The sequence below is a fragment of the Amphibalanus amphitrite genome, unplaced genomic scaffold (assembly GCF_019059575.1).
Source record: "Amphibalanus amphitrite isolate SeventyFive unplaced genomic scaffold, NRLGWU_Aamphi_draft 000794F_arrow, whole genome shotgun sequence".
NCBI lineage: Eukaryota > Metazoa > Arthropoda > Thecostraca > Balanomorpha > Balanidae > Amphibalanus > Amphibalanus amphitrite.
The window spans coordinates 307,505-331,122 of NW_024882288.1; the positions used below are offsets into that span (position 1 = coordinate 307,505).

At 44.3% G+C, this 23,618-nt stretch overlaps 1 protein-coding gene across 7 annotated transcripts in view; it reads left to right on the forward strand.

Moving 5' to 3' along the window:
- The window catches only part of LOC122366286 (WD repeat-containing protein 89-like), a 36,342-nt gene that overhangs the window by 9,783 nt on the left and 2,941 nt on the right, over positions 1-23,618 (forward strand). For 4 of the 7 annotated variants that reach the window (XM_043338357.1, XM_043338358.1, XM_043338360.1 and 1 more), the window contains exons 2-5: positions 21,056-21,234; positions 22,222-22,338; positions 22,567-22,667; positions 23,071-23,246. In XM_043338357.1, the coding sequence (XP_043194292.1) occupies positions 21,068-21,234; positions 22,222-22,338; positions 22,567-22,667; positions 23,071-23,246 (561 nt within the window). In that variant the 5' untranslated portion in view covers positions 21,056-21,067. Of the gene's footprint in view, positions 1-16,066; positions 16,183-16,772; positions 16,939-21,055; positions 21,235-22,221; positions 22,339-22,566; positions 22,668-23,070; positions 23,247-23,618 lie in introns of those variants that run through there. The other 3 variants (XM_043338356.1, XM_043338361.1, XM_043338355.1) reach the window with 3 other exon arrangements.

Below are 23,618 nucleotides of genomic sequence, written 5' to 3' on the forward strand. Positions count from 1 at the left end.
TAAGATACTTTTGTAGCCATGGCACCTCTGCTCATTTTAGAGACAAGGTGCAGCTAATGACCAGTGGAGACTCGAATGGTCAGTCATTACTATTAGTTAGGTCATCAAAGGTCTCTAACACATTTTCGACAACAACTTTTGCTGGAGACGCTGTAGAGCAATGACAGCACCCATGGAGTGTGTACTGTGTTCAGTGTGTGTTCAGTGTTCAGTGCTGGAGTGCAGGGCATATTTTAAGGATTTTTCACTGCGTCCCAAAGGTGGCATAGGGCACATGCTTCGATCGGAAAGGGCACTTTGCAAGCGAAATAGTATATAATGCAAGTGAGATAATGTACAGATACATGTGTCATTGTGCAGGGTAGAGTGGGGCAAAGCGCCCAGGGCGAGTAAAACGCCCACCCCTCTTATTTGTGAAATGCTCGACTTTTTAAAGAATCCTTGATAGCCATTTTCAAGAACACGCAGGAATCTGCTTGTGCCCCCCTTTTTTTGGTTCCACAAGTGGGGCTTTCTGGATATTAAATACATATTGGTATATTGCTGATGTTTTCTAGAAATTAAAAGCTTTCTTAGTGCCAAAACTTTGTCTGATAGAGATAGAAGAAGGCAATAAAAATTTTGTTATGTTGAATCTGCAGATTTAAGCTATGCTTTGAGCATTTATTTGCTTGCAACACAATTGTGACAGGCTAAATTTTGGCAAATTTTGTTTTGAATGTGTTGTTGGGGTAATACGAACACTTTGGTGTGGGGCAAAGCGCCCATCATGGGCCAATGGGAGTTATACAGCACGGGTTATTGCGAGCATTTTGGGCTCAAAGTGAGTGGCGGGATATGTTTCTATTGCTCAGGATTCTTATAATGCAGTTTTCTGGTTAGGATCGTCTAGAACGATTTATTCGCGAGATATCTTTGCTCACCATGGCAGTGACAGGCGTTGACTGAATAAGGACTGGGGTGGCGACAGCAGTGTTTGAGGTGTTTTTAATAATGCAATATGTCGAGTTGAGGTCTAATGAAATGGGGAATGGATGTTTGTCATTATTTTACATTACTACATTATTTTGTCAGAGTATCAAAATTGTGATGAAACATTCAGGACTGGGCGTTATGCCCCACTCATATGGGCGTTATGCCCCACGGGTGGGGCAAAACGCCCGATCTGTATAGTCCTCTCAAATCGGACGGCATATCTCAAATAGGTACTGGGGATGCCACACGTTTCTGATGTGTTTTTTGAAGAAAGCTAAAGTAATGAGCTTATCAGCTACCTGGTTGTTCTTCAAATTTGTAAGATAAGGAGATACTGAGGCTGAAAAGTTAGGGTGGGCGCTTTGCCCACCCTATCCTACTGTGCTGGTGGAGTTTTGCTCGCACTTTCCTCTGAAACCGTGGCATTTCAGTGTGGGACGCAGTGGTCCAAATTTCGCGAGGGCTACGTCCCAAAGGCAGGGGGCTGCGTCCCAAAATGGGACGCAGTCAGTATGCTAAAATATGCCCTGCTGGAGTGTCAAGTGTGTTCAGCTCAGCAACACAGATCTATCGCACATTTTTGCAGCGGGTTCTTTTCCGGTCAGGACATGACCATTGATTAACCTTTACCTGATGTCAAGTTTTCTAGTTAAGTTCTTAAGTTCAAATTGTAAGTCATGCGACGTGTTTCGACGAAACAAACACGATGGTGATACCTAACATGAATATCATACACATTCACTGAATCATATAGGTTGGTACAGAACAAATGTTTCGGCAAAATCCGTCCGTTTAACTGTTTGGCCTCTGTGGTAGGTACACAAGCCATAGACCCGAAGTCATACCTATCTGAGGCGAAGTTGGCGAAAGAGCTTTAAAAAAGCTATCGAGTACGCTTTCTGTGTCACTATAGCTCTTATTCGTGTTTTACGGGTCGCTAAGGTAAAATGTTTACCAACGCAACGCTGAAGGTATACTTTCGGCCCCTGATCGAGGTAGAGCTTCGCGGAAAAGCGAGGATGCTGCCCGTGATGAGAGAAAGCCGATGATGTCCAATTTCAAGGTCTTGGCCGGGTCATCTTAGGTCAACTCCCAAAAGTAGAAAAAGCTGGCCTGCTAGAACTTTGTGAGCCGTAGCTGTTATCGGGGTTCCGGGTACGAGTTCGATGTTAGTTTTGGACAAAGATGATGACTCCATGCATTTGGGGTAGATCGGGTTAGGTCAGGTCAGGTCGACCAGCAGGCTTCCTGCCGGCCATCTACATAGAGTGGGTGACAACCACCATTCGTAACATGTTACTACATAACCACCATTTATCAAAACTACTTCTTTAAGTTCAAACGGGCGCTAAACTCGAAATCAGTTCCAAAAACTTCACTTGTAAGTGGAAGCAAATAAAACTCAAAAAAGTGAACCAAGGTCATCTATATTCGAATCATGGTCAATAAATTTTTAGAGTAGGTGTAAAATTGATTAGCTCGAGGTCACAGGAAGTTTCGTTGCAATAGGCTCCTTTTTGCGCGTCTTATTGGGAAAGCCCGAGAGGGGTCCACAATCTGACCCCATTTCTCGGCTACCTCAGGCAAGTCCGAGGGTAGTCAGGGCTGCTGAGGCTAGTTAGGACTTAGGTACCTCGTAGTTACTGATATGTCATCCGACGAATCGACTGCAACCATTATTTTGACAATCAGACGAACGCTTGGGTCAGTTTTGGCGCGCTCATTCGTTTGAGGGATAAAAAGGGACTAGAATAGTGGCTATAGTGGCATCAACCCCCCTCGCCCGGCGAGGGGGTTGATGCAACCCCCCCCTAAGGTTTTTCGCAAATAACGTAAAAACGGCGGCGGGTAGCGCCGCCAAAGTTGGCATACCTTCTGGGGCAACCTTTTCGCACCTATCCTGAAAATTTGAAGTCCCAGTCTTTTCAGGTCAGGTCACCAGGTCACAAAAGCCGGTACAAGGTCAGGGGAAAATTGGACTAGCTTAGCGGCAACTGAATTCCAGAGTTCACTTAAATGGGTAACAAAGTATATCATTCGATGCACACGAACGTCCTGAGTTCACTGGTGCTTTTATTTTTGCACTATCTTTACTAGGTAAAAAGTTAGAACCGAAAAACGTTTGACATGTTTTAGCAAAATTTTTGCACTCATACCCCCAAAACCCCCCTAAATATTGACCTAGAGTCACCAAACTTTTACAGGGGCGAGATCTCCTATGGACCCACCTACCCTGTACATTTAGTGTTTCTAGTGCCATAGAAGCCAATCGCGAGGGGGGGGGGTCGTACCAACCCCCCCCCTCGCCGTCCGTGATGGAAAAGGCCCTCGCCTGGCGAGGGTTAAAATATTGTTATGCTGATGTTCCACGCCCACCGCTTATTGGCCTATAAGCAATAGGGCTACGGAGCTGTTGAAGCGATTCTGAATCTGACGTTGTATTTATTGAGGTTGCTTACGCCAACTTCACTGACATGATAGCTTAAAAAAGAAAACTCAGCATCGCCAAAAGTGGGGGGTCGACACCCCGGTTCTCGCGAGTGGGGGGGGGTCACGACCCCCGCGACCCCCCCCCCCCGTCGGCGACGCCCCTGGAAGGAGGGGTCAAAAGAACCAACCAGCGATTCGTCCCCTGATTGAGCTACAGGGAAAGCGGGCGTGGCGTGTGGAAGCCGATGGTATCCATTTACATTGTCCTTGGAAGGACTTAAACAGCCTTGACTTTTCACGTGGCACGCATCACGACGGTCATTTTAGATGCATCAAGAGAAGTGTAAGGTGTGGTACTTGTAACATATTTTTACGCTTAGTCGCTTACTCTGTCACACAAAATTCCAGTTCAACCCTGGAGAAAGAAAAACTGTTTCAGTAGCGCAAATATTACTTCTTTTCACCACGCAAGCCTTATTTTTGGACAAGCTTTGTTTTATATTATGACTTCATCCATCATTGGGTGTGTGCCTATGGATGATTGATTGAATGAACTAAACTAAACTGAGCTGAGCATACCTGGAAAAGTATAACCTCAATTCTCCACCGTGCGGTAATTAGAACAGTCTACAATTTACATATCTTTGCACGCAATAAAACGATAACCTCGCTATCACTGATGTTGTTTGGTGCCTAAACAAATAGCCACAACAGCTCTAAACATACCTATATTAAAAAATCAAAACAACAAAAATAACCATTGCCGAGTATCAATACATATCTGCTCGTTGCACACCGGTCAGTTGATAGCCAAATTCTAGCATAAATTACACGGGATGTTTCGTTCTTGTCGATGAGACCGAGCCCAGTTACGGTAGGTATGTGCGGTTTTGTCAAAAACGGTCGGAGGTTGTAACTATTATGACGTCGCAGCTCGGTGACCTGATATGACCCGATTTTTTTTTACCAAAAGTTGCGCGAAGAATGCCCCAGAGGCCATTTAAAATTTAAGCACGATCCGACTAATAGTTCGGTTTGCATCGCAAAAAAGCTCGGGCGCCCTGCCAGGGCGAGGGTTAATTATAATCTTCGCCATAGCTCATCAAAAATTATGACAAAATGCAAAAACGATATCAATGTTAATGCACAAGTCTGGAGGCCGCATGCAAAATTTTAATAAAATCCGTTCATACATTTTCCAGTCATGGACTGAAAACAAACAGGTAAATCTTTCTGCCTCACCCTGTACATAGGTCATTAGTCTGACCTGGAAGCCGAAGGTCAGGTCAATGACCAAATATCGGGAAAATCGAGATCTTGTAGAACTTCTAAAAGTGATGCTTTATGCTTCTGGAGTCCTGATTTCGAACTTAAGAATTATTACGATCAAAGATGATGTGTTCATCCATTTGAGTAGATCAAACGAGGTCAGGTCAGGTCAACCGGCGTCCCGACGGCTATCCATTAGGTATAAACTATAAACCATCGCTGTCAGTTTTGTAACATATTGCCAGAACTAGTTCCGGAATGTTTATATCTGTGCTTAATTTGTAATCAGCTCATAAAAAATACGCTGAGACGTTTTGAAACGCCAAACGAGGTCATCTAAGGAAAATAACTTTGACCTGAGTCCCAGGGCTGCGGAGTCGGAGTCGGAGTCGGTCGGAGTCGGAAGTTTTGCCCTGAGTCGGAGTTGGAGTCGCTAAAATCTTACCGACTCCGACTCCGAAGTTAACACTGCATTGCTCAAAGTCATGCCCGACACCTGGTTGCTTCATGATATTTTGCTTGTTGACCTTTCAAAATCTGATTTTGTTGAAGCTAAGGACATACCCCCGTTTTGGACCAGCGTTTTCATTGAAAAAAAAAACTGAAGAAGGCTGCTGCGTCAAAACCTGTTTTTATTTATGCATGCTATTTAAAAAGTAGGCAACATTGGCCTTGGAACGCGCAAAAGTTCGCTTCAGGCAAGATAAAAAGATATCCGACAATAAATTTTATTTCATTATATGGACTTGCTGGGCAATGTCCGGAGTCGGAGTTGGAGGCGATTTTTGAAGCCGGATAATTTTTGCCGTAGTCGAAGTCTGAGCCTGAGTCGGAGTCACCTTAAAATCCATCGTCTCCGCAGCTTCATGTGACCTTGACACCCACCCTATCAGCAAGTAAACACAGGTAGTTAATTTATCCCAAAGAAGTGTGTAGATGACAAGATAATACCCATTTTTAGAACGGTTATCTGGAACACATTTTGTGACATTCGGTGCGATCTGGTTAAAATAGGTTTATAGCTGATTTTTAGTAGCTTTCATCTTGGGCTGCACCAGTTGCTCAATTCATGGATGACTGAGTGTCGCCACAGGAGGTCCCCCGGTGGGCCGGGGCAGCGCAAGGGACGGGCCCCGCCACTGAGCCGACCATCGGATGTGCCCATTGTAAGAGCGTACCGGGCAGCGGAGCAAATCTCGGACCCACCTCAAGGGTATCCTCATCAATCAGCTTCCCATCCCTGCTGTCTCATGACAGGGGGAGTATGTGAACGGTAGTGGCAGCGGTGACCGTTAGGCGAGCCGGGCCTGCGCTGTGAATAGGAGGGGTGCGCGCCACCTCCCAGACGGTCTGGCGCTCCTGCACCCCGCCCTCCCGGCTGCGACCGGGCTCCCGGTGCTGGACCGCAAAGTGCTGGCCGTACCTACACGTATCACTGTTGACATAATCAAGTCGCTTTACATGACCTTGTTTATAGCGTGTACCTATAGTTTGTGCCCACAAATCCTGAAACCTGATGAACTTTTTTAACACTAAATAAGTAAAAAGTAGACCATCCAACCCATGCATTTGCATTAGTTTACAACCCCCTCACATTGCCTCACCAGACAGTAATAAGCATGTAAAGAATGAAACCGTAGTTTTGGACCCGCTACACCTTTTTTTTAAGTCGGTCATTCGTAAACGATTTCAGCCTCTCATGGATGCTTTACTGTTCGTCGGAGTTCAAATTTAACGACTTATTTCCGTTTATCTAAGAATCGTACTCCCGTTATGGCTATAAGGGAGCCATCACTTATTTATATGCGCTTCTGCTCCTCTGTTCGTGCAAGGTAAAGTTAAAACGTTGAAATCAAATATTTTTTTTTTTAGAATAATCGAGCCAAATGGACAATGGATGCCCTCGAATGACCTGAACATTGACCTTATCTTAGCAATTTATTACGAACGCATAAATTTTATTGCGAACCACATCGGTTCCTACAGGGTGTCCCAGAATTACCCGAACATTTATTTTCTGGCTAAAAGTACGACTGCGCTCGCTTCTAATGATATACAAGCATCATACTTTTATAAGATATCCCTTAGCTATCGAGCTTGGGGACTGTGTGCTTTTGGTGGCCGGTAACGACTCGAATCAATTAGGGGAAGCCGGGGGAAGCCCGGCATAGTAAGCTCTTTTTCATTTTTATTACATACCATACGTGCTGTATAAAATGTTGATATCCTGTTAGCTAGCTAAGTTCATTGGCCGTGTTTTCCCAAAAATTCGGTTTCGTGGAATAAGTATAAGGTTTTCTTTGGAGCGCTCTTGCGAGGAACATTATGAATATTAGAGAGAGAAAATATATGAAAAATTGACCTCTCCTCGACATTTAAAATTATTTGAATAGCCAAATGTTACTGTATTGATATTTCCACCAACAGGTCTTCTTCAGAATAAGACAGTGTACACAAGTGTACGAGAATACAATAATTGATGCAGCAGACTTATTCCCGCGGTTTTCAAATTCAAAAATTAGCGCGGTTTATCTCGCGCTCATTAAACAGTGGTACAACCTTTTTAACAACTTCTTGTACCACTGATTGTACCACTGTTTTATGAGCGCGAGATAAACCGCGCTAATTTTTGAATTTGAAAACCGCGGGAATAAGTCTGCTGCATCAATTATTGTATTCTCGTACACTTGTGTACACTGTCTTATTCTGAAGAAGACCTGTTGGTCGAAATATCAATACAGTAATATTTGGCTATTCAAATAATTTTAAATGTCGAGGAGAGGTCAATTTTTCATATATTTTCTCTCTCTAATAAGTATAAGGTTGAGAAAATCGAGTTTTAAAAAGTGTTGATTTTTCTGGGGTAAGCCCGGCATAGGGGTAACGCCGGCCACCTCCCCAGCGCTTTACAACGAGTTGATGAAACCATTATGTGTCTTCCAAATATTAAAGGGACCCTTCCACCTTCAAAAAAGTTTATGAATTGGCATGAAAGTGATGTCGCTCGGTTCAGAAAGAGCGAAAACGAATATCTACCAAATTTCACCGAAAAATATTCACCGGTTTTCAAGATATTAGGCTTTTACTTTTGTTTACTTTTTTGGGATCTCCGCTGTTTCTAGCGACTTTATTTTAGAAGTGCGGCGTTTGCGGCAGATGTTGCGCGCAAATAGCATATACCACCGCGTGCTACAAAACGTTTTAGTCAAACATTTAAAAATCGTTAGATATTTGCGCTGACGTCACACATTCAGAGGGGTATTCCTAAGCATTAGCCCCTCTGAATCAAAATGCTGCAATTTTGAAATTCAATATTTCCGATTTGAGGCATTTCTCGATGTTGTGAGTGCCGAAACCGGTAATTGTGAGCCAGGGACCCCATTTTGGCTATCTCAACTCAAATCTAATGTTAAGGTGGGAGGGTCCCTTTAACGGAAAGTGAAATACTAAGGTACTGATTAGCTCTGGAGTCTGGACATCTTAGAGTTTATGTCACTACTGGTATTTTAGCTAGCGTCTACCACATATACAGTACAGGTCGATGAAAATCGTGATGCAAAATTGACAAAAAATGTGTATTTCAAAATTCCTTAAAATTTATTTTTCTTTTTGCCTTAATGCATCATATTGTATATCATTCGACTCGGCTGATGAAGAAGAACACAACGACACCATTTTTGAAGCTCTAGCTTCATTGTCTGTCGCGTTATCTGCAAAAACGTAGCTTGACCCTAGTTGACCTTAAGTGACATGACTGGCTTTGTCTATGATAACATGTTTATTTTCGAAATTTATCCTTGATCTAGGTGTAAACCAAACCTGCTCAGTACCTATTATCTCATGGAAAACAGTGGTTTAGTGGCATTGGTCTCGGTTGGGGGTAAGCTTGGCCACTCGCCCGGGGTTACCCCAATGTGCTAATTTTTATTTTAGAACTGCGATGTTCGAAAAAAAATGTCAAACTTAAGCCAGCCTGCCTCGTCACCCCTCACTACAAACACTTAAACGGTCCTTACATAACATTCGTATAAATATTAGCACTGTATGGTATAATATTAACAGTGCAACATATCTCACTTTTTAGCTAAAAACCCTTAAAATATCATTTCTGCTCTATAACTTTAACAATATGCAATTTTTGTTAGCCTTAACTTTTTTACTGGCGTTACCTTATAGCTGCCACGCTGAAAGGACAAACAGTTGAGCATTTTATTGTGAATAATTTAGCCGGAAACGGGGTGGCCGGGCTTCCCCCGCGCCCGGGCCTCCCCCGGCTTCCCCTATTATCCAGAGTCAAGTAAGAGTAGTCCTTTTCCGTTTTCAGCTTAAGCCACTAACAGGCAACCATGGTGAATCAACTCCCGTTCTCAACTTTGTAAACGGACTTTCGGCATGGTTTTTGCTGGAGAGCTTGGGCAGCTCATCTGCATGCAGTTAGGATTGAGCAAAGCGCAATTATATCAGCTAACGAAGCGAGAGAGAGCAAGAGGTAAACCTGATTGACAAGCTTGGGCTCGGCCAAAAAGGGCCATGCACCAGTTGTCAAATAGGTGGTTGCTTGTCATAGACAACAAACGTCACCGATCTAGCTAAAAACTAGTTAAGCAATAGATCAGGATTATCTACAAAACATCAGTCTACCTTGCACCACTATCTTCGACAAAATTTTGGAAGTTGGGGTCCTTCGCCAGAAAAATATGCGAAAACTACGGGAAAAGCAGCGCAAATCACTACAATTCATCCCAAAAACATATCATATACAACAAAACAGTATATTGAAGCACACTTTGTGGTCTAACGGAGGTATTATTAGTCACCGTGGGTATTATGTCATTCGAACCGCCCGAAAAAGGCGTGTGTGAACGTCAGATGACTACAACGCCCTAACAGCAGAAACGGCCAGGCACCCGTCGAAAATCATATTGTGAGACATTTTGAGCCACCGTGCACTCATTGGGCTTGATATGATGGCCCAAAGACAACCGTTAGCACAGAGTACTACTGCGGTAATACTCTACCAGTACAAAAACTGGATGCCGTGAACCAAGTGGCCATGAACGGGTTTGTTTTGGAAACCAAATCTGCTGGAAGCCAAAGGTCGCGCCATGTTCAGACATGGAGCTTCTCCACTCCAGATGTAAAAAACGCAGCAAAAGTGGTGTAGGCAGAAATTTTTGTTTTGGGGGACCTTATGGCCTGGGAACACTTTGATGTCAAGTTTATCTTTATATGATCGTAATATCCTCCGGCAAGAGGTCAAAGAAAACAGGCCTACACCCAGTTCCGGGAGACCCGTAAAACAACTGAGACCAGCAATGGCTGGCATTTTCCATCATTGTCGGCTGATCTTGTAACAAGCTTATTTATTGCATGTGCTATTTGACAGCCACCCTATAGTAGTTGACTATATAGGACGGTAAAAAGAAAAAGCGCAATCATGTTTGCCTTATTTTATACGCTAATTAACAATGTTCGGGTAATTCTGGGACACCCTGTATATATGGCCTTGATCGGTTCTAATGGGCCCCGCTGGCTTATGAGCGTCAGGTGCCGAGCTCTGATGGCCAATGCCAGATTCTGGACCCACGTTGACCTCTGGTAGCCCACACTAGTCTTTCCTGTCCCCAGAGACAGACCATGCCAAGCTGAACTTACGATCACCCAGAATGGGAGCCTGCTTCATTACGATTAGGAGCTACTCTTGCCGCACACTGGTGACCGTTCAGCTAGAAGTTCGACGTCGCGTAGTGAGGCCGACGATGGGTAGAAGCAATAGATTGACGCCCCGAGGACAGAAACAACAGGAGAATACGTGAAAGATGATATGCGGGACACGGAGTTAGGTCGCCTGAAAACCCGAAATGTAACGTATTGCTGAGCAGTGAGCCAAGAAAAAAAAAACAATGCTATCAAGTAAACAAGATACCTAAACACGTGAAAACAGTGAGAGGTACTAATCGCGTATATCAATATGCTCACATTGCATCCATGTTTCGTTTAGGTACGCATTTGTTTTTATGCGCATCGACGCCTTGGAGTAAAAATTCGTTTACCTTTTCGCTTTTGCCGCCCCCCCCCCCAGTAGTGACATTTTTACCCTGACTGGGGGGGGGGAGGCCGGTGACTGCGGGGGTTTGCCCCCCCCCCACCCCCCCACCCCCAGTTAACATGTTAGACGAGGCCCTGCTACGATGTAGGGGTTGACGGTAGGTAGCCGTACCAAGGTCAAACCAATTAAGGTATTGACATGAATAGAATCAGTCTCTATTAATTTATAATAAGGTGGCGAAGTACTAGAATGAGCAGCATGATTGAATATCGTAGAAGAATAACCGTAGTCCGTATGCTCACTATCTTTTAACAATCCAAAATTAGCCTAAAATGAATGAATATATTTCGGAAACGTTCCTTCTTCAGTTCAAAAGTTAACTATGATAGTTAACTTTTGAACTGAAGAAGGAACGTTTCCGAAATATATTCGTTCATTTTAGGCTAATTTTGGATTGTTAAAAGATAGTGAGCATACGGTTATTCTTCTACGATATTCTATTAAAGGGACCCTCCCACCTTAACATTAGTTTTGAGTTGAGATAGCCAAGTTTGCGGCCAGGCTCAGAAACCACCATTTATCCTGGTCGCAACCCCCGCAGCTTTATGGTGTTCAAGAAATTTCTTCCCTTTACTTGCAGGGTGGGACCAGCGTGGTCCCTATCTCTTAACCATTACGGGAATCTGATGACGTCATCAGGCTTTCGAACGTACGTTAAATGTTTGACTAAAACGTTTTGTAGCACGCGGTGGTATATGCTGCTTTGCGCGCAACAAATGCCGCACTTTCAAATAAAGTCGCTAGGAACAGCGGAGATCCCAAAAAGTGAACAAAAGTAAAAGTCTAATATCTTGAAAACCGGTGAATATTTTTCGATGAAATTTGGTAGATATTCGTTTTTGCTCTTTCTGAACCGAGCGACATCACTTTCATGCCAATTCATTAACTTTTTTGAAGGTGGGAGGGTCCCTTTAATTTATGTTTAAATCAAAGCGTCAACGTGTAGTCATCATAATTGCCTCAATGCTTTAATGTATCACCGACCGACCGATCTCCCTGATGCCATTTTCCCCTCCAAAACTGAGTCCATACTGGCGATTCGAGTTAAGCTGGAAAGTAGAGACTTCTCTTAGATCATAATAATAATATAAGAATAACCCTAACCTCATAATATAAATCCGAAATAGGAGCCAAAAAGTTATATCTAAAGTTATCGAATATTTCGCTCCTGAAGCTTCGTCAGCGATAATTACAGAAAAACATATGAGCTTTTTAAGAAGCTTCTCTTAGATCCCTAGATCTTCTGGTGAACCAGTCTTCGTAAAAAAACTACTTTTGGGGTACCTCGTGCAACTTTAGTTAGCACCTGGGCGCCTATAACCCCACAATACCGTGGCCCTGGCCTTTTGAACAGGAACCAAGAGGGGCGAAAAGGAGGCACTGTCTTTCGCGCTTATGAGACCGTTTTGGGATTTAGGCGAGTGTTTCATCTCGATCATGAATTAGTCCACATGACCTTACTGGTGTCCTCAGGGCTCCGTTTTTTGATCCTCAAGCATAGAGTAGGTAAGTCATAAGCATGTATTCCGTTTTTTTATATCATATGTATTCCGTTTTTTCGAAAAGTCAAAAAGTTTTTGAAAAAGATAAAAATACAAATTTTGAATTTAAATATAAACATTTTTCAAAATTTTCAAAATTTTGAAAATTCGAGATGGCAGTTTGATAGCGTAGTACATTCGGAGTCCTCTCATGCAAAGAAATTGGATCTAGCTCAAAAACTGAGCTCTTGGGACCGATTCCCGTGGTTCAATGTTTTGCGTCGAAATCGGCTGAACATGACGTCACTCTGACGTCATTTCCGGCCGACCTATGATGGATACGAAGTTCAAATTTTGACACAAGATGTCAAATTGATGCAGCCGAAGGTACTGAAAGTGTGGCGGCGATACATCAAGCGGTTTAGAAGTTATTGCAGTAGAAAAACGGCAGGGGGCTATGAATATTGAATAGCCCCCCCCCCCCCCACCCCAGTGGGGCGCGGGTTAATTTGCGAGTTACGCTGAACGTGTTATAAAACAAGAGTACGCCTAAAAGTAAAATTTAGGTGAGAACGATCTTATGGGACACCCTGCACATGCCAACTTTCAGCGCAATCGGCCCGATATTGCAATAGTTACAAAACTGACACCTCTTCGTTTTGCAAGTAGCACGTGCATAAGGGGTCACCCACATTCATCAGGAATAACCCAATACTTGATAGAAGGAATGAAGCTTCTTTACTAATTACCGCATGTAAATCGGTCAAGTGGTTGCTGAGATATAAGCCTCGCAAAAGCGTGACCACCGATCTTTCCAAGTTTAAAAATCAAGCGTTGGCATCGTGAGAAGCGTTAGGGTGGCCGCTTTGCCCCACTCTCCCCTACAACAAATCTTTAAAAGATTTTTCTACCTACGAGCGGTTTAATAATTTATCCCGTGCCGCCGACATATTTCATGTAATGTCTACTAGACGTTTAACAGTTTGTTAATCGTCACAGTAGACGTTTAACAACTGTTACACGCAAGGGCGGCGCCACCGTGGGGGCAGTGGGGGCAGACTGCCCCCACTGACAAGAGGCCGTGGGGGCAAAACTATATTTTTGCCCCCACAAAATTTGGCTGATGTGGAAAAGGGAACAGAAGACCTATGCAATATTCCTGATGGGATAGGACTTGTGACGATGCAAACGAGGCTACAAAACTCCAATGCAAAGCTGTGGTGATGTGATGATGGCAAAGAAATTCCTTTATTTGCCATAACATTTCCTTCATCTGGACAATTTTGGATGGCAACGGCTAGGGGCAAGGTGCTCCTGGATTCTGCAGATCGGGGTGTCAACAACAGTAGGGTCACCTCAAGCTTGCCCCCACTGGCGAAAATTCGTGGCGCCGCCACTGGTTACACGTCTAGAACCTGTTAAACAAATCATTTACTCAACATCTGATAATTTTCTCTCTGGTCTCTTAGCACGTGAAGCAATTGAAAATACTGACTACGACGCGGGATAAATGACAGATATAAGATATACCGCTACAAACAAGCATTGTAAAATTCACAAAACGCACCGGCATGGTTTCTAATAAGGCTGAAACAGACTCTTTCCGCAGTCAGGAAATCGCATGCGAGAGCCTATTCAAATTGATTAAATCACGCTCGCATCAATCGTAGGGGAGAGTGGGGTGGGTTGTATCAGTTTTTACTCCGAGACCCATAACCTCGTAACTATCCGTGATAAACTCATTATTTCCATACCATCCCCTTCCTTGATTCTTCTGCTTTTTTGTGCAAAGTAACTTTTCCGCTACCTCTACCAGTTTTTCTTCTACGGTCTCCCGAATAGAACAATGTTTTTGATACAACTTGCCCCATGGCTTGGGTGAGTTGTATCACATGGTGGGGTAATTTGTATCACTATTTCACGTTTCAGGGAGTGTGCTTGCTACTGGTTTTGAACATAACAACAACATTAAAGGGGGTTAATACAATGCATAGGTATGCTCAAAGGCTTCACTTTATTAGACCAAACTTAGGTCAATGCAATCCGAACGAAACATCAACAGACTAGACGCAAAAGTGGCCCGTTAAGAGCAAAGAAGCCAACACATTGTGCCGAAATGGAACGAGCGTTGACTAGCTACCTACAAACGCGAGCCAGGGCTTAGCTTTCGCGATCAAAAGCAACATACCCATACATACATGCATACATACATGTTACAACATACCCCACCCGGCTCTGATACAACATGTACCTAGCCGCCATCTTGGAAAAAACATCTTCGTGCTAAAAAACAGCGGACAGCTGGAGAAATCCGTTTTCACTCACGCAGCCTTAGAACCTACCCTCACCACCGCTACGGAGATCTTTCAAATTCGTGCACATCTAAATGCTCAGAACACACATTTTCTTGCAACTTATTTTTTTAGAATGACATTAAAAAAACATAAAATCGGCTCTCACCTCGAGACGCGTCCACTCAGCCACAAGACAGAACAGGGAAAGATGGCGCCCGGAAAACCTCGTCGGCTGGTCGTGTCGCGAGCGCCATCCATCGGATAAGTTTGGCACAATTCGCCCTGATACAACTTGGACATGATACAACTCTCCCCGCTCTCCCCTACGCACCTCCCGCATGCGTTTGATGCGGGAAGGATTGTAATGTATTTGAATAGGCTCTCGCATGCGATTTCCTGACTGCGGAAAATCTGTTTCAGCCTTGACCATTTTATTTGCTTGCCACAATCCAGAAATGGCTATATTGTGATGCATTGTTGCTGATTGGGGTAAATAGATGACGAAGACATTGAAAACAGTTTTTTTTTTGCAATGGGTGAATTTATTGAGCTAGGTAGCTTTGCTTGCAAATGCTGAAGTATGGTTTTTTTAACGGTTCTCCATCCAATCATATACTCCCAAAGCACGTTACTGACGTTAATACGTTTCTGCTTACCTAAATAATAGGGTAGTACCGCCAAAACTGGAATATTAAATGCATTATCTATACGAACGGAACTCATACTCATAACCAGGTGACAACCAAAGTTGGGACGTTTTACCATACCTGTAATTTCACGATCACGAATATCGTGTTAGTTTTGATCAGAGATGATGTCTTTAAGCATTTAGACCAGGTCGGGTCAGGTCAGGTCAGGTCAACCGGTAGGGGTTGTGACGGGTATTCGTAATACGTGTCAACCGCCTCGAACAGCTTCGTAACATGTTACGAAGGCACCAAAACTACTTCGTAAATGTTAAAATGATTGCTAAATTCGAATTCAGCTCCAAAAACTAGGCTAGAAACATGTAAAACTCGAAAAGGTGAACCGAGGTCACCCGAGGTCACCAAAGGTCAATGACCTGACCTGACCTTCAGGTGACCTTGACACCCACCCTAATGTATGGGAGCAACATCAAATCACATGTTTGAACGTTTGAAACCACGAAAAGCTTGCAAACGCGCGGCTAATGCAAGCCGACATACGCCGAATCGCGATTCCGGCCAAACATGGTCTCCGAAAAGAGGTCACAAGTCACAGGTCATTTGGGTCAGGGTCATGAAATTTTCAGGGTAGGTGTAAAATTGATCAATGCGAGGGTACTGAAAGTTTCGTCGCGATCGGCCGCTTTTTACGCGAGTTATTCGCGAAAAACCTCATCAACCCCCCCCCCCCCCCTGTGCCGGCGAAAGATCCGCAATCATAAAATATGGCTCACAGCAGTGCTGAAGCATGAAATACGCAAGCATGACCGGTTATAGGCTTGCTCATGACATTTTAAAACCAAGGTGCTGCTTACGTTTTTTGGCGCATCTGTTTCAATCCGCCATATTTGCCAATCACTTTTTGACGTTGTATTGTAACTGCGATTTAGAGCCGCCAGTGCAAGGCCATATAACCCGCCAGTGCATATATGCACCGAGTGAGTACAGGCCTTGTGTGGTTAAAAAACATTCTTATGTAATTAATGTTTATGTTTTTTCGGAGTTGTTCAAGAGGATAAGTACAAATATTACATTTATTCAGATATTTCGGTACTCGTTGTGGTACCTTCATCGGTGAAATGGCGCACAAAGTTTCGGTTCGTGGTTCGACAATCACATACAATACAAAACACGCGACAACGTCATCTAAAAACCTACACTTTAAATATGCCTGAGAAGACCTAATTACCTAAACCTAATTTAGCACCAAGCAAAAGCATATTACAGGCAATCTACCAGCTCAGTTGGGCAAACTAGACCTTTGGAATCAAAATATGGAGGCATCAAAAGATTGATTCCTTTTGGGCATAAATGCAGACCATTTCTAACTTACCAATCACATAAAAATAACAGAGTGTTTCAAGAAGGAGCATGCCTGATCTTGAACAGAAATGCTTGAACTATCTCCTAAGCAAAATCATATTGCTCCTATCATAACAATTTGAATTCTATAGGTAGTGAAAGGCAATCAAGGAATTGATTCACTTTTAACAGATAATCATAATATTGATTCCCCATCAGCTGGCTAATCATTATTTTGATTCACAGGTAATGTTAACAGATAGGCAACAATGACTTGCAAGAATACAGCATTTATCTTGCTATTATTCTCATTTAGTGGTATCTTACCTTCACTACATTTGATAACAATTCACTATTTATAAATGTCAAGATTACAAAAACTGAAGCAACAGGTAAAAACAATATAAATAATATAAAAGCACTACAACAATGATAATTAGGGGTTTAAAAATTTCATTTTGCCATTTTACACAAATACTGATTGGTTAGTATATGATTCATGATACAAAAATAACATACAGTGTGATTTCCTCAAAACAGCTTTTACGTGATGGACAGTGGCTCTGTCTTTTTCCCATTCACAAGGCCAAAGGGACAATTTCTTAGCTTTGAGGTAACACTTTTTGCAAACCTACCACATTTTTCTACCTTTTAAAAGAAAAATCTCACCGTCATGGGCCTTTTTTCAACCGTAACGATTCATTTGAAGTCAAAAGCGTACCCAAATGAATCAAAAAATTGATTCCATGCCCATATTTGGTCATGGCTCCTCCCACCAGAATCAAATTATTGATGCCTCCATATTTTGATTCCAAAAGTCTAGTTTGCCCAACTGAGCTGTTGGTGACTTCATTTTTTTGTAATAAAACTACAACTGTTGGGGACAAACTTGTAATGTAAGGTTCACAATGCGCGTAATTGTAGGACAAATATATACGAAAAAACGATATGAGAAAAGATGGCGGCCGCTGGGTAAATACTAGAGGTTCTATAAGCTAGCGGTTTGAAGACGACGATACAATGTATGCTGCGGGTCTAGGTTAAGAGAATGTCCCATATGGGGCTCAAACGGACGCCGCCCTCGTCAAGGTTCATAGTGGCCTGTGGCGTTAGCTTGACCTCTATGGCTTCTCGGACCTTGCGCCTCTTCCAGTGACCTTCAGAGGCTAGCGTCTTGGCGGTGAGTGGGTTCAAGTCACCCCTGCAGGTGCTGAAGTGTCTTGCTGTAGCAGACTTGTCCAGCCGTGCGTGCTTGATGTCCGCGACATGTTCTTTGAGTCGGACATCCTTTGGCCTTCCCGATTCGCTGATGTAGACTGAGCCACAGGAACAGGATATCTGGTAGACTACTCCTTTTTTCTTTTCGGGTTTGGGGGCGTCTTTGGCTTTGACTAGGCGGCTTCTTAGGCGGTTCGATGAGTGTGCCACTTGGATTCCAATGGGACGGAGGACTTTAGCTAGTTTTTCACTAACGCCCCTCTCGCATGGTAGCTTGACGAATGTTTTTTTCTTGCGCGTTATCTTCAGCTTGCTGCCCGATCTGTTTTCTTTTCTTCATCGATTTTTCGATGAAACCTTTTGGGTAGCCATTACTTTGTAGAAGGTCACAGAGGTGCGCCCTCTCTTCGTGCCGGCTTGATGGCTCACTGCAGATGACCTGGGCTCTCGTGTCCAAACATCTTACAATGCCAGCTTTTATGCACGCCGGATGATTGGAGTCGTACTTCAGGTACAGATTAGATGCTGTTGGCTTCGAATACACTGATGTTTTCAGCCTTGCCCTGTCGCGACGAACGAGGACGTCAAGGAACGGGAGCTGCTGGTCTTGTTCCCTCTCTACCGTGAACTGAATGGCTGGGCTGAAGCTGTTCAGCTCCCTGTGAAATTGTTCAAGTGCCTCATTCCCATGTTTCCACAAAATGAATGTGTCGTCGACATACCTTCTCCAGATGACTGGCTGACTGGATGCTGTGCCTAATACCGACTCCTCAAGGTGCTCCATGTAGGCATTAGCGAGGACTACGGACAGGCTCAGACCCATCGGTGCACCTTCGGTCTGTTCGTAGAATGACCCCTGGCATTGGAAGTAGCGGCAGTTCAGGCACGCCAGCATTAGCCTTCGGATTTGTTCTACGCTCAGTCCGGTTCGGTCTTGCAGGCTGTCATCTGCTGTTAGTTTCGAACAAATCACGTTGACTGCATCATCCACCGGCACCTTGGTGAACAATGAGACTACATCGAAACTGATCATTTCTTCTGTTCCGTCTAAGGTAATATTTCTAATCTCCTCTACAAATGACTTCGAGTTCGGCACGGTGTACTCTGTTTTCCCAAGCACTGGGCTTATGATCTTGGTGAGATGAGCTGCCAAATCATACGCCGGTGATTGGTCTATCATACTGGTGATTGGTCTCAGAGGCACACCATCCTTATGGATTTTTGGTACACCGTAGAGCCTGGGTGGTGAAGAGTGACTTGGCTTCAGTCGTTTTGCTAGTCCTTCAGATATGCTTCCACTCCGGTAGACTTCGTCTATAGCTTTTCTTATCTGTCTTTCTTTTGCGGCTGTTGGATCTTTGTCATGTAGCTCGGATCATCTAATAGCTGATCTTTTTTCTCAGAGTACTGCTGAGCCGACAGCACGACTGTTGTGTTACCTTTATCTGCCGGCAGTATCTTGATATCGGTTCTCTTGCTCAGTCTGTTGAGGGCTATACGCTCTGCTGCCGTCATGTTGTCTTCTATCGGTTTGGCTTTGGCTTTGTTGACAATGCTGCTTACCTGTGACCGGATGACGTTAGCTTGGGTGACATCTGTGACTTTTGACAGGCCGGCTTCAACCGCACAGATGATATCCTTTACAGGCACCGCTTGGGGCGTCGGGGCGAACCCGAGTCCCTTTTCCAAGACTTTCTGCTCATCTGTCGACAGCTGGCATCCACTGCGGTTGTCTACTGCCTTGATGGCTACATCTTGACGGTTCTCGTTACGGTTGGCCCTGGCATTCCGAAGCGATGTGAACTTTTTTCCTGGATGTTCTTTATCTTCTGGAATTCACCGTTCTCCGCCTTGTTTGTTACATTTTCAACGACTCTGAAGTCACCAACGGACAGTACACTCCGAAGTGACATGATAAGTCGGTTTTTCGTTTTCAGTTCGATTGCTTTCTTTTGCTTCAGGTTGACGATTTGGTCCCGAACCAGACCGTATTCCGCCCTTTTGATGATGTCTCCGGCCTTAGGTGATATAACTGTGCGACGGAGCTGCATTCCTTTCGGAACCAGCTTGTTATCGCGGCAACGCGTTAAGAAGATGATATGGTTAGAGAGTCTTGCCAGCTTACATTTCACGTTTTTTAGTGCCGTAGTGAGATGGTAAATTCTCCCTCCGTCTTTCTTTTTTAGATGACGTTGTCGCGTGTTTTGTATTGTATGTGATTGTCGAACCACGAACCGAAACTTTGTGCGCCATTTCACCGATGAAGGTACCACAACGAGTACCGAAATATCTGAATAAATGTAATATTTGTACTTATCCTCTTGAACAACTCCGAAAAAAAAACATAAACATTAATTACATATAGTCCTGAGGAAAAACTTTTTAATCATGACACTCAAGTCATATCTCAACATTCTTATGCTTCATTTTTCATTTGAATGCTAGGATGCATAGAAAAGATTGTTTTCTGATTTTATAACCATATATGGGCATCACCCACCGCAGCCATTGATTGGCCGATCAAATTTAAGTTTGGCGCCTCATAGTTTCCCCAACTGACAGGCTACAGTAGAAAGTGCTGTTTGGTTTTCAAAATCTATTGATAGGTATTGTAAATATAGTTAGGTACTGTGCACTGTGCAGCAAGGATCCTATTCATTTGAGGCAGGGACTGGCAACCTAGCCGCGGCTGGTACCAGCAACTAACATTGTGTTTGTGTTTATTGTGTTCAGGCCCGTGGTTCCCATTATCTTCAGACTCCCTCCTTCCTCTGTCAGAGTCCATTTTAAAAAGGTACCTAACCTAGGTACCTATGTTCCATCATAAGTGGTTACTGATTGTTGACCTCAAACCTCAAGGTCCTTGTGGCAGAGAAACATTGGGTGATTGGATTGCAGGCAGCTGCACATTCAGCCATACAGGTCTGGTTGAAGTCTCCATTTTCAATGTTAGATTTGTGAATATGCTGATGTGGGTCTCACCATCGCTAGCACACAATTTATTGCATCAGCCCAAATCTGCTGCTGGTAGAGGGGATTCTGCAAATCTCAATTCTGCTGCCAGTTGCAGCATGTTCTGGGGTGACAAATGTCTTGCTGCTTACTGCTAACCATGCTGGCTGCAGATTTACAAATCAAAATGTAAATCTGCTGCTAGCTTGAGAATCATCAATCATTATAAGTCCTGCTTGCATTGTGAAATCTGACAGCACATAGTGTGGCCCTCATTGTTTTTCTTTGATCTTTTTTTGTACTTGGCATATGTTTACCTTTTGTTTTTTCTTTCTCCAGAAACCAATCAGCATGGATCTGAACTGCAGAGATATTGAGTCTGAAAAGGATACAGATACTGTGGGGTATGATGTTATGCAAAAGGATTTCCCTAATGAATATCACGCAGCTGCATATCTGGGACAACTGAGTGATTCTGGGAAAAAGTCTAACTACATTACACACCTGGCTATCAGTGGGTAAGTACTGAATTTATACCTAGGGTTTATTGGCCAGAGAGATTGAGATAGTTATTTTGTAAATTGGTGCAGAATCCAGCTTTTATTATTCATATTAAACTGAGATATATGAACTGAAAAGGTTTCCTCTAGCCATTAATGCTTCTTTGGGATTTATTACGGAGCGAGCGAAGCGAGCGGAGTCTTTCCTTAGATTAACGGAAATTTCTGAGTATGAGCGGCCGGCCGGCCGGCCGTGCGGACGCTTTTGCAAGGCCTATATCTCAGGAACCACTTGACCGATTTACACGGGGTAATTTTTGTAGGGTAGCTTCATTCCTTCTACCAAGTATTGGACTATTCCCGATGCATGTGGGTGACCCCTTATGCACGTGCCACGTGCAAAACGAATAGGTGTCAGTTTCGTAATTGTTGCAATATCTCGGTAACTACTTGGCCGATTGCGCTGAAAGTTGGCATGTAGGTAGGCACCCACTAGGCACTGCATATCCATGTGCCAGACTTGGGTTGCTGCTGCACGTGCGCACGTGCAGGGGTCGTTTCCAGATCTCGAGAACGGCTGGACCGATTGCGCTGAGATTTGGTACATGGTTAGGGACCGGTTAGTAGGGTGCAGTGCAAAAGTCAGTTGGGACCCATTTTGCATGTGCGCACGTGCAGGGTGCCGCTTCCAGATCTCGAGAACGGCTGGGCCGATTGTGCTCAAATTTGATACATCGCTAGAGACCGGTTAGTAGGGTGCCGTGCACAAGTCAGTTGGAGGTACCCCTCGAAATTTCGCACGTGCAAGGCTCACCCTCTCGCTCGCTCCGTTAGTCGCCCCAAAAGGCGTTATACTGGTTTTGTAACTGTGTTATGTATCTCTTGAAGCCATACGAGTATACGAGTATGTCATTGCCATGGAACACTAAAACAATTATGAGTAAACAATGACATTACATTAGGTGTGCCTCTAGTCTCCACACAGTCACATGTCATGTCTTCCAGGTCCCAGTCCCAGCTGGCTGCGGTATGTTCAGACTTTTCACTGTCACTGTTTGACTGGGGCACCTTGAAGAAGCTCCACTCCATGAGAGGGCACACAGACAAAGTCACAGGCGTCAGGTCAGTGCCACGTGCTTTAATTAGATGCTTTGTGTAAGTAATGGTAAAATTTACTGATGATTTCATCATTCCCTGGTAAGGAAGATGTCAACTGTGTTTTGTCTAACATATTTTTTTCATTTGGAGTTCTTCCTTACGCGATATATTCTGTAGATATAAGTGACATCAACTGTTCTCACATCATCAATTTGGGGCATGTTTTCAATGTGTGTCCTTCCTTGATGCTAGGTACGTGCCAGGGAGCGACTCGGTGCTGGTTTCCTCGTCCCTGGACGGCACCGTGCGACAGTGGGACACCCGGTCCGGCCAGATGACAATGGAACACTCAGGTACGGAGCTCCAGACAGGATGTTATAGTGTCTGCCCTCATGCGCCAGGCTGATTGGTGGACGAGGGCATGACATGGTGCTAACTGGTCATGAAACAGTCGCTGAAATTCAAACATCTTAGTAAATACATTTTGCAGCTTGAGTTATTACCAAAACAACCTTGTATGTTAGCTTCAGCAAATGTAGCTCGCTTTACGTTTTCCTCCCCCGGTATCCACTGTGGCATGATGTTCCGAACGGATATCTGACGGCTGACCCGGCGGCGGGCCGGGGCCGGTCCCTGGCCCGCCGCCGACGCGTCTGTCCCTGTTGACAGCACACACACTGACCACCAGTGCCGCCGCGCCGCCGTCTGAGGCTCCGTCTCTGCCGTTCTCTGACTCTGCAACCCCTACTTCCACAGACACCACCTTACAGAAGCGGAAACCGCTGACCTGCGTGGACGTCAATGCGGCCGGCCGGTTCCTCTGTGCCGGTACTGAGGTGGTGGACCAGGACGCTTACCTGGTGTTCTGGGACGTGCGACAGCCGATGCCGCTCGGAGGCTACTGGGAGTCGCACACGGACGAACTCTCCACGGTACGTCGGCAAGGGGCGGACTGGGAGAGAGCTGTGAACCGCTAGGGTACTGGGGGGAAAGTGTACTGTTGTGACTGGGAGAGGCTGGGTGTCATGGGCGTAGATCTGAGGATGGTCACGGCACGGTAGAAGGGATGCCGTAGATTTGGACTGTTGAAACGGCTACGATAAGAGAAAGGGTGGACTGTTGTGATAACGGATTACTTGCTTCGTTCGCGGCGTATTTTATTGTATTATCCGTACCATTGTATTATTTCGACATACTATTTGTATGTACCGCTGGATTATGTCACACTTCGTTAGACAGAATACGGAATTGGAGAAAAGGTTGAAATGATATCGGAACTCAGTTTATTTATTCACTGTCTCGAC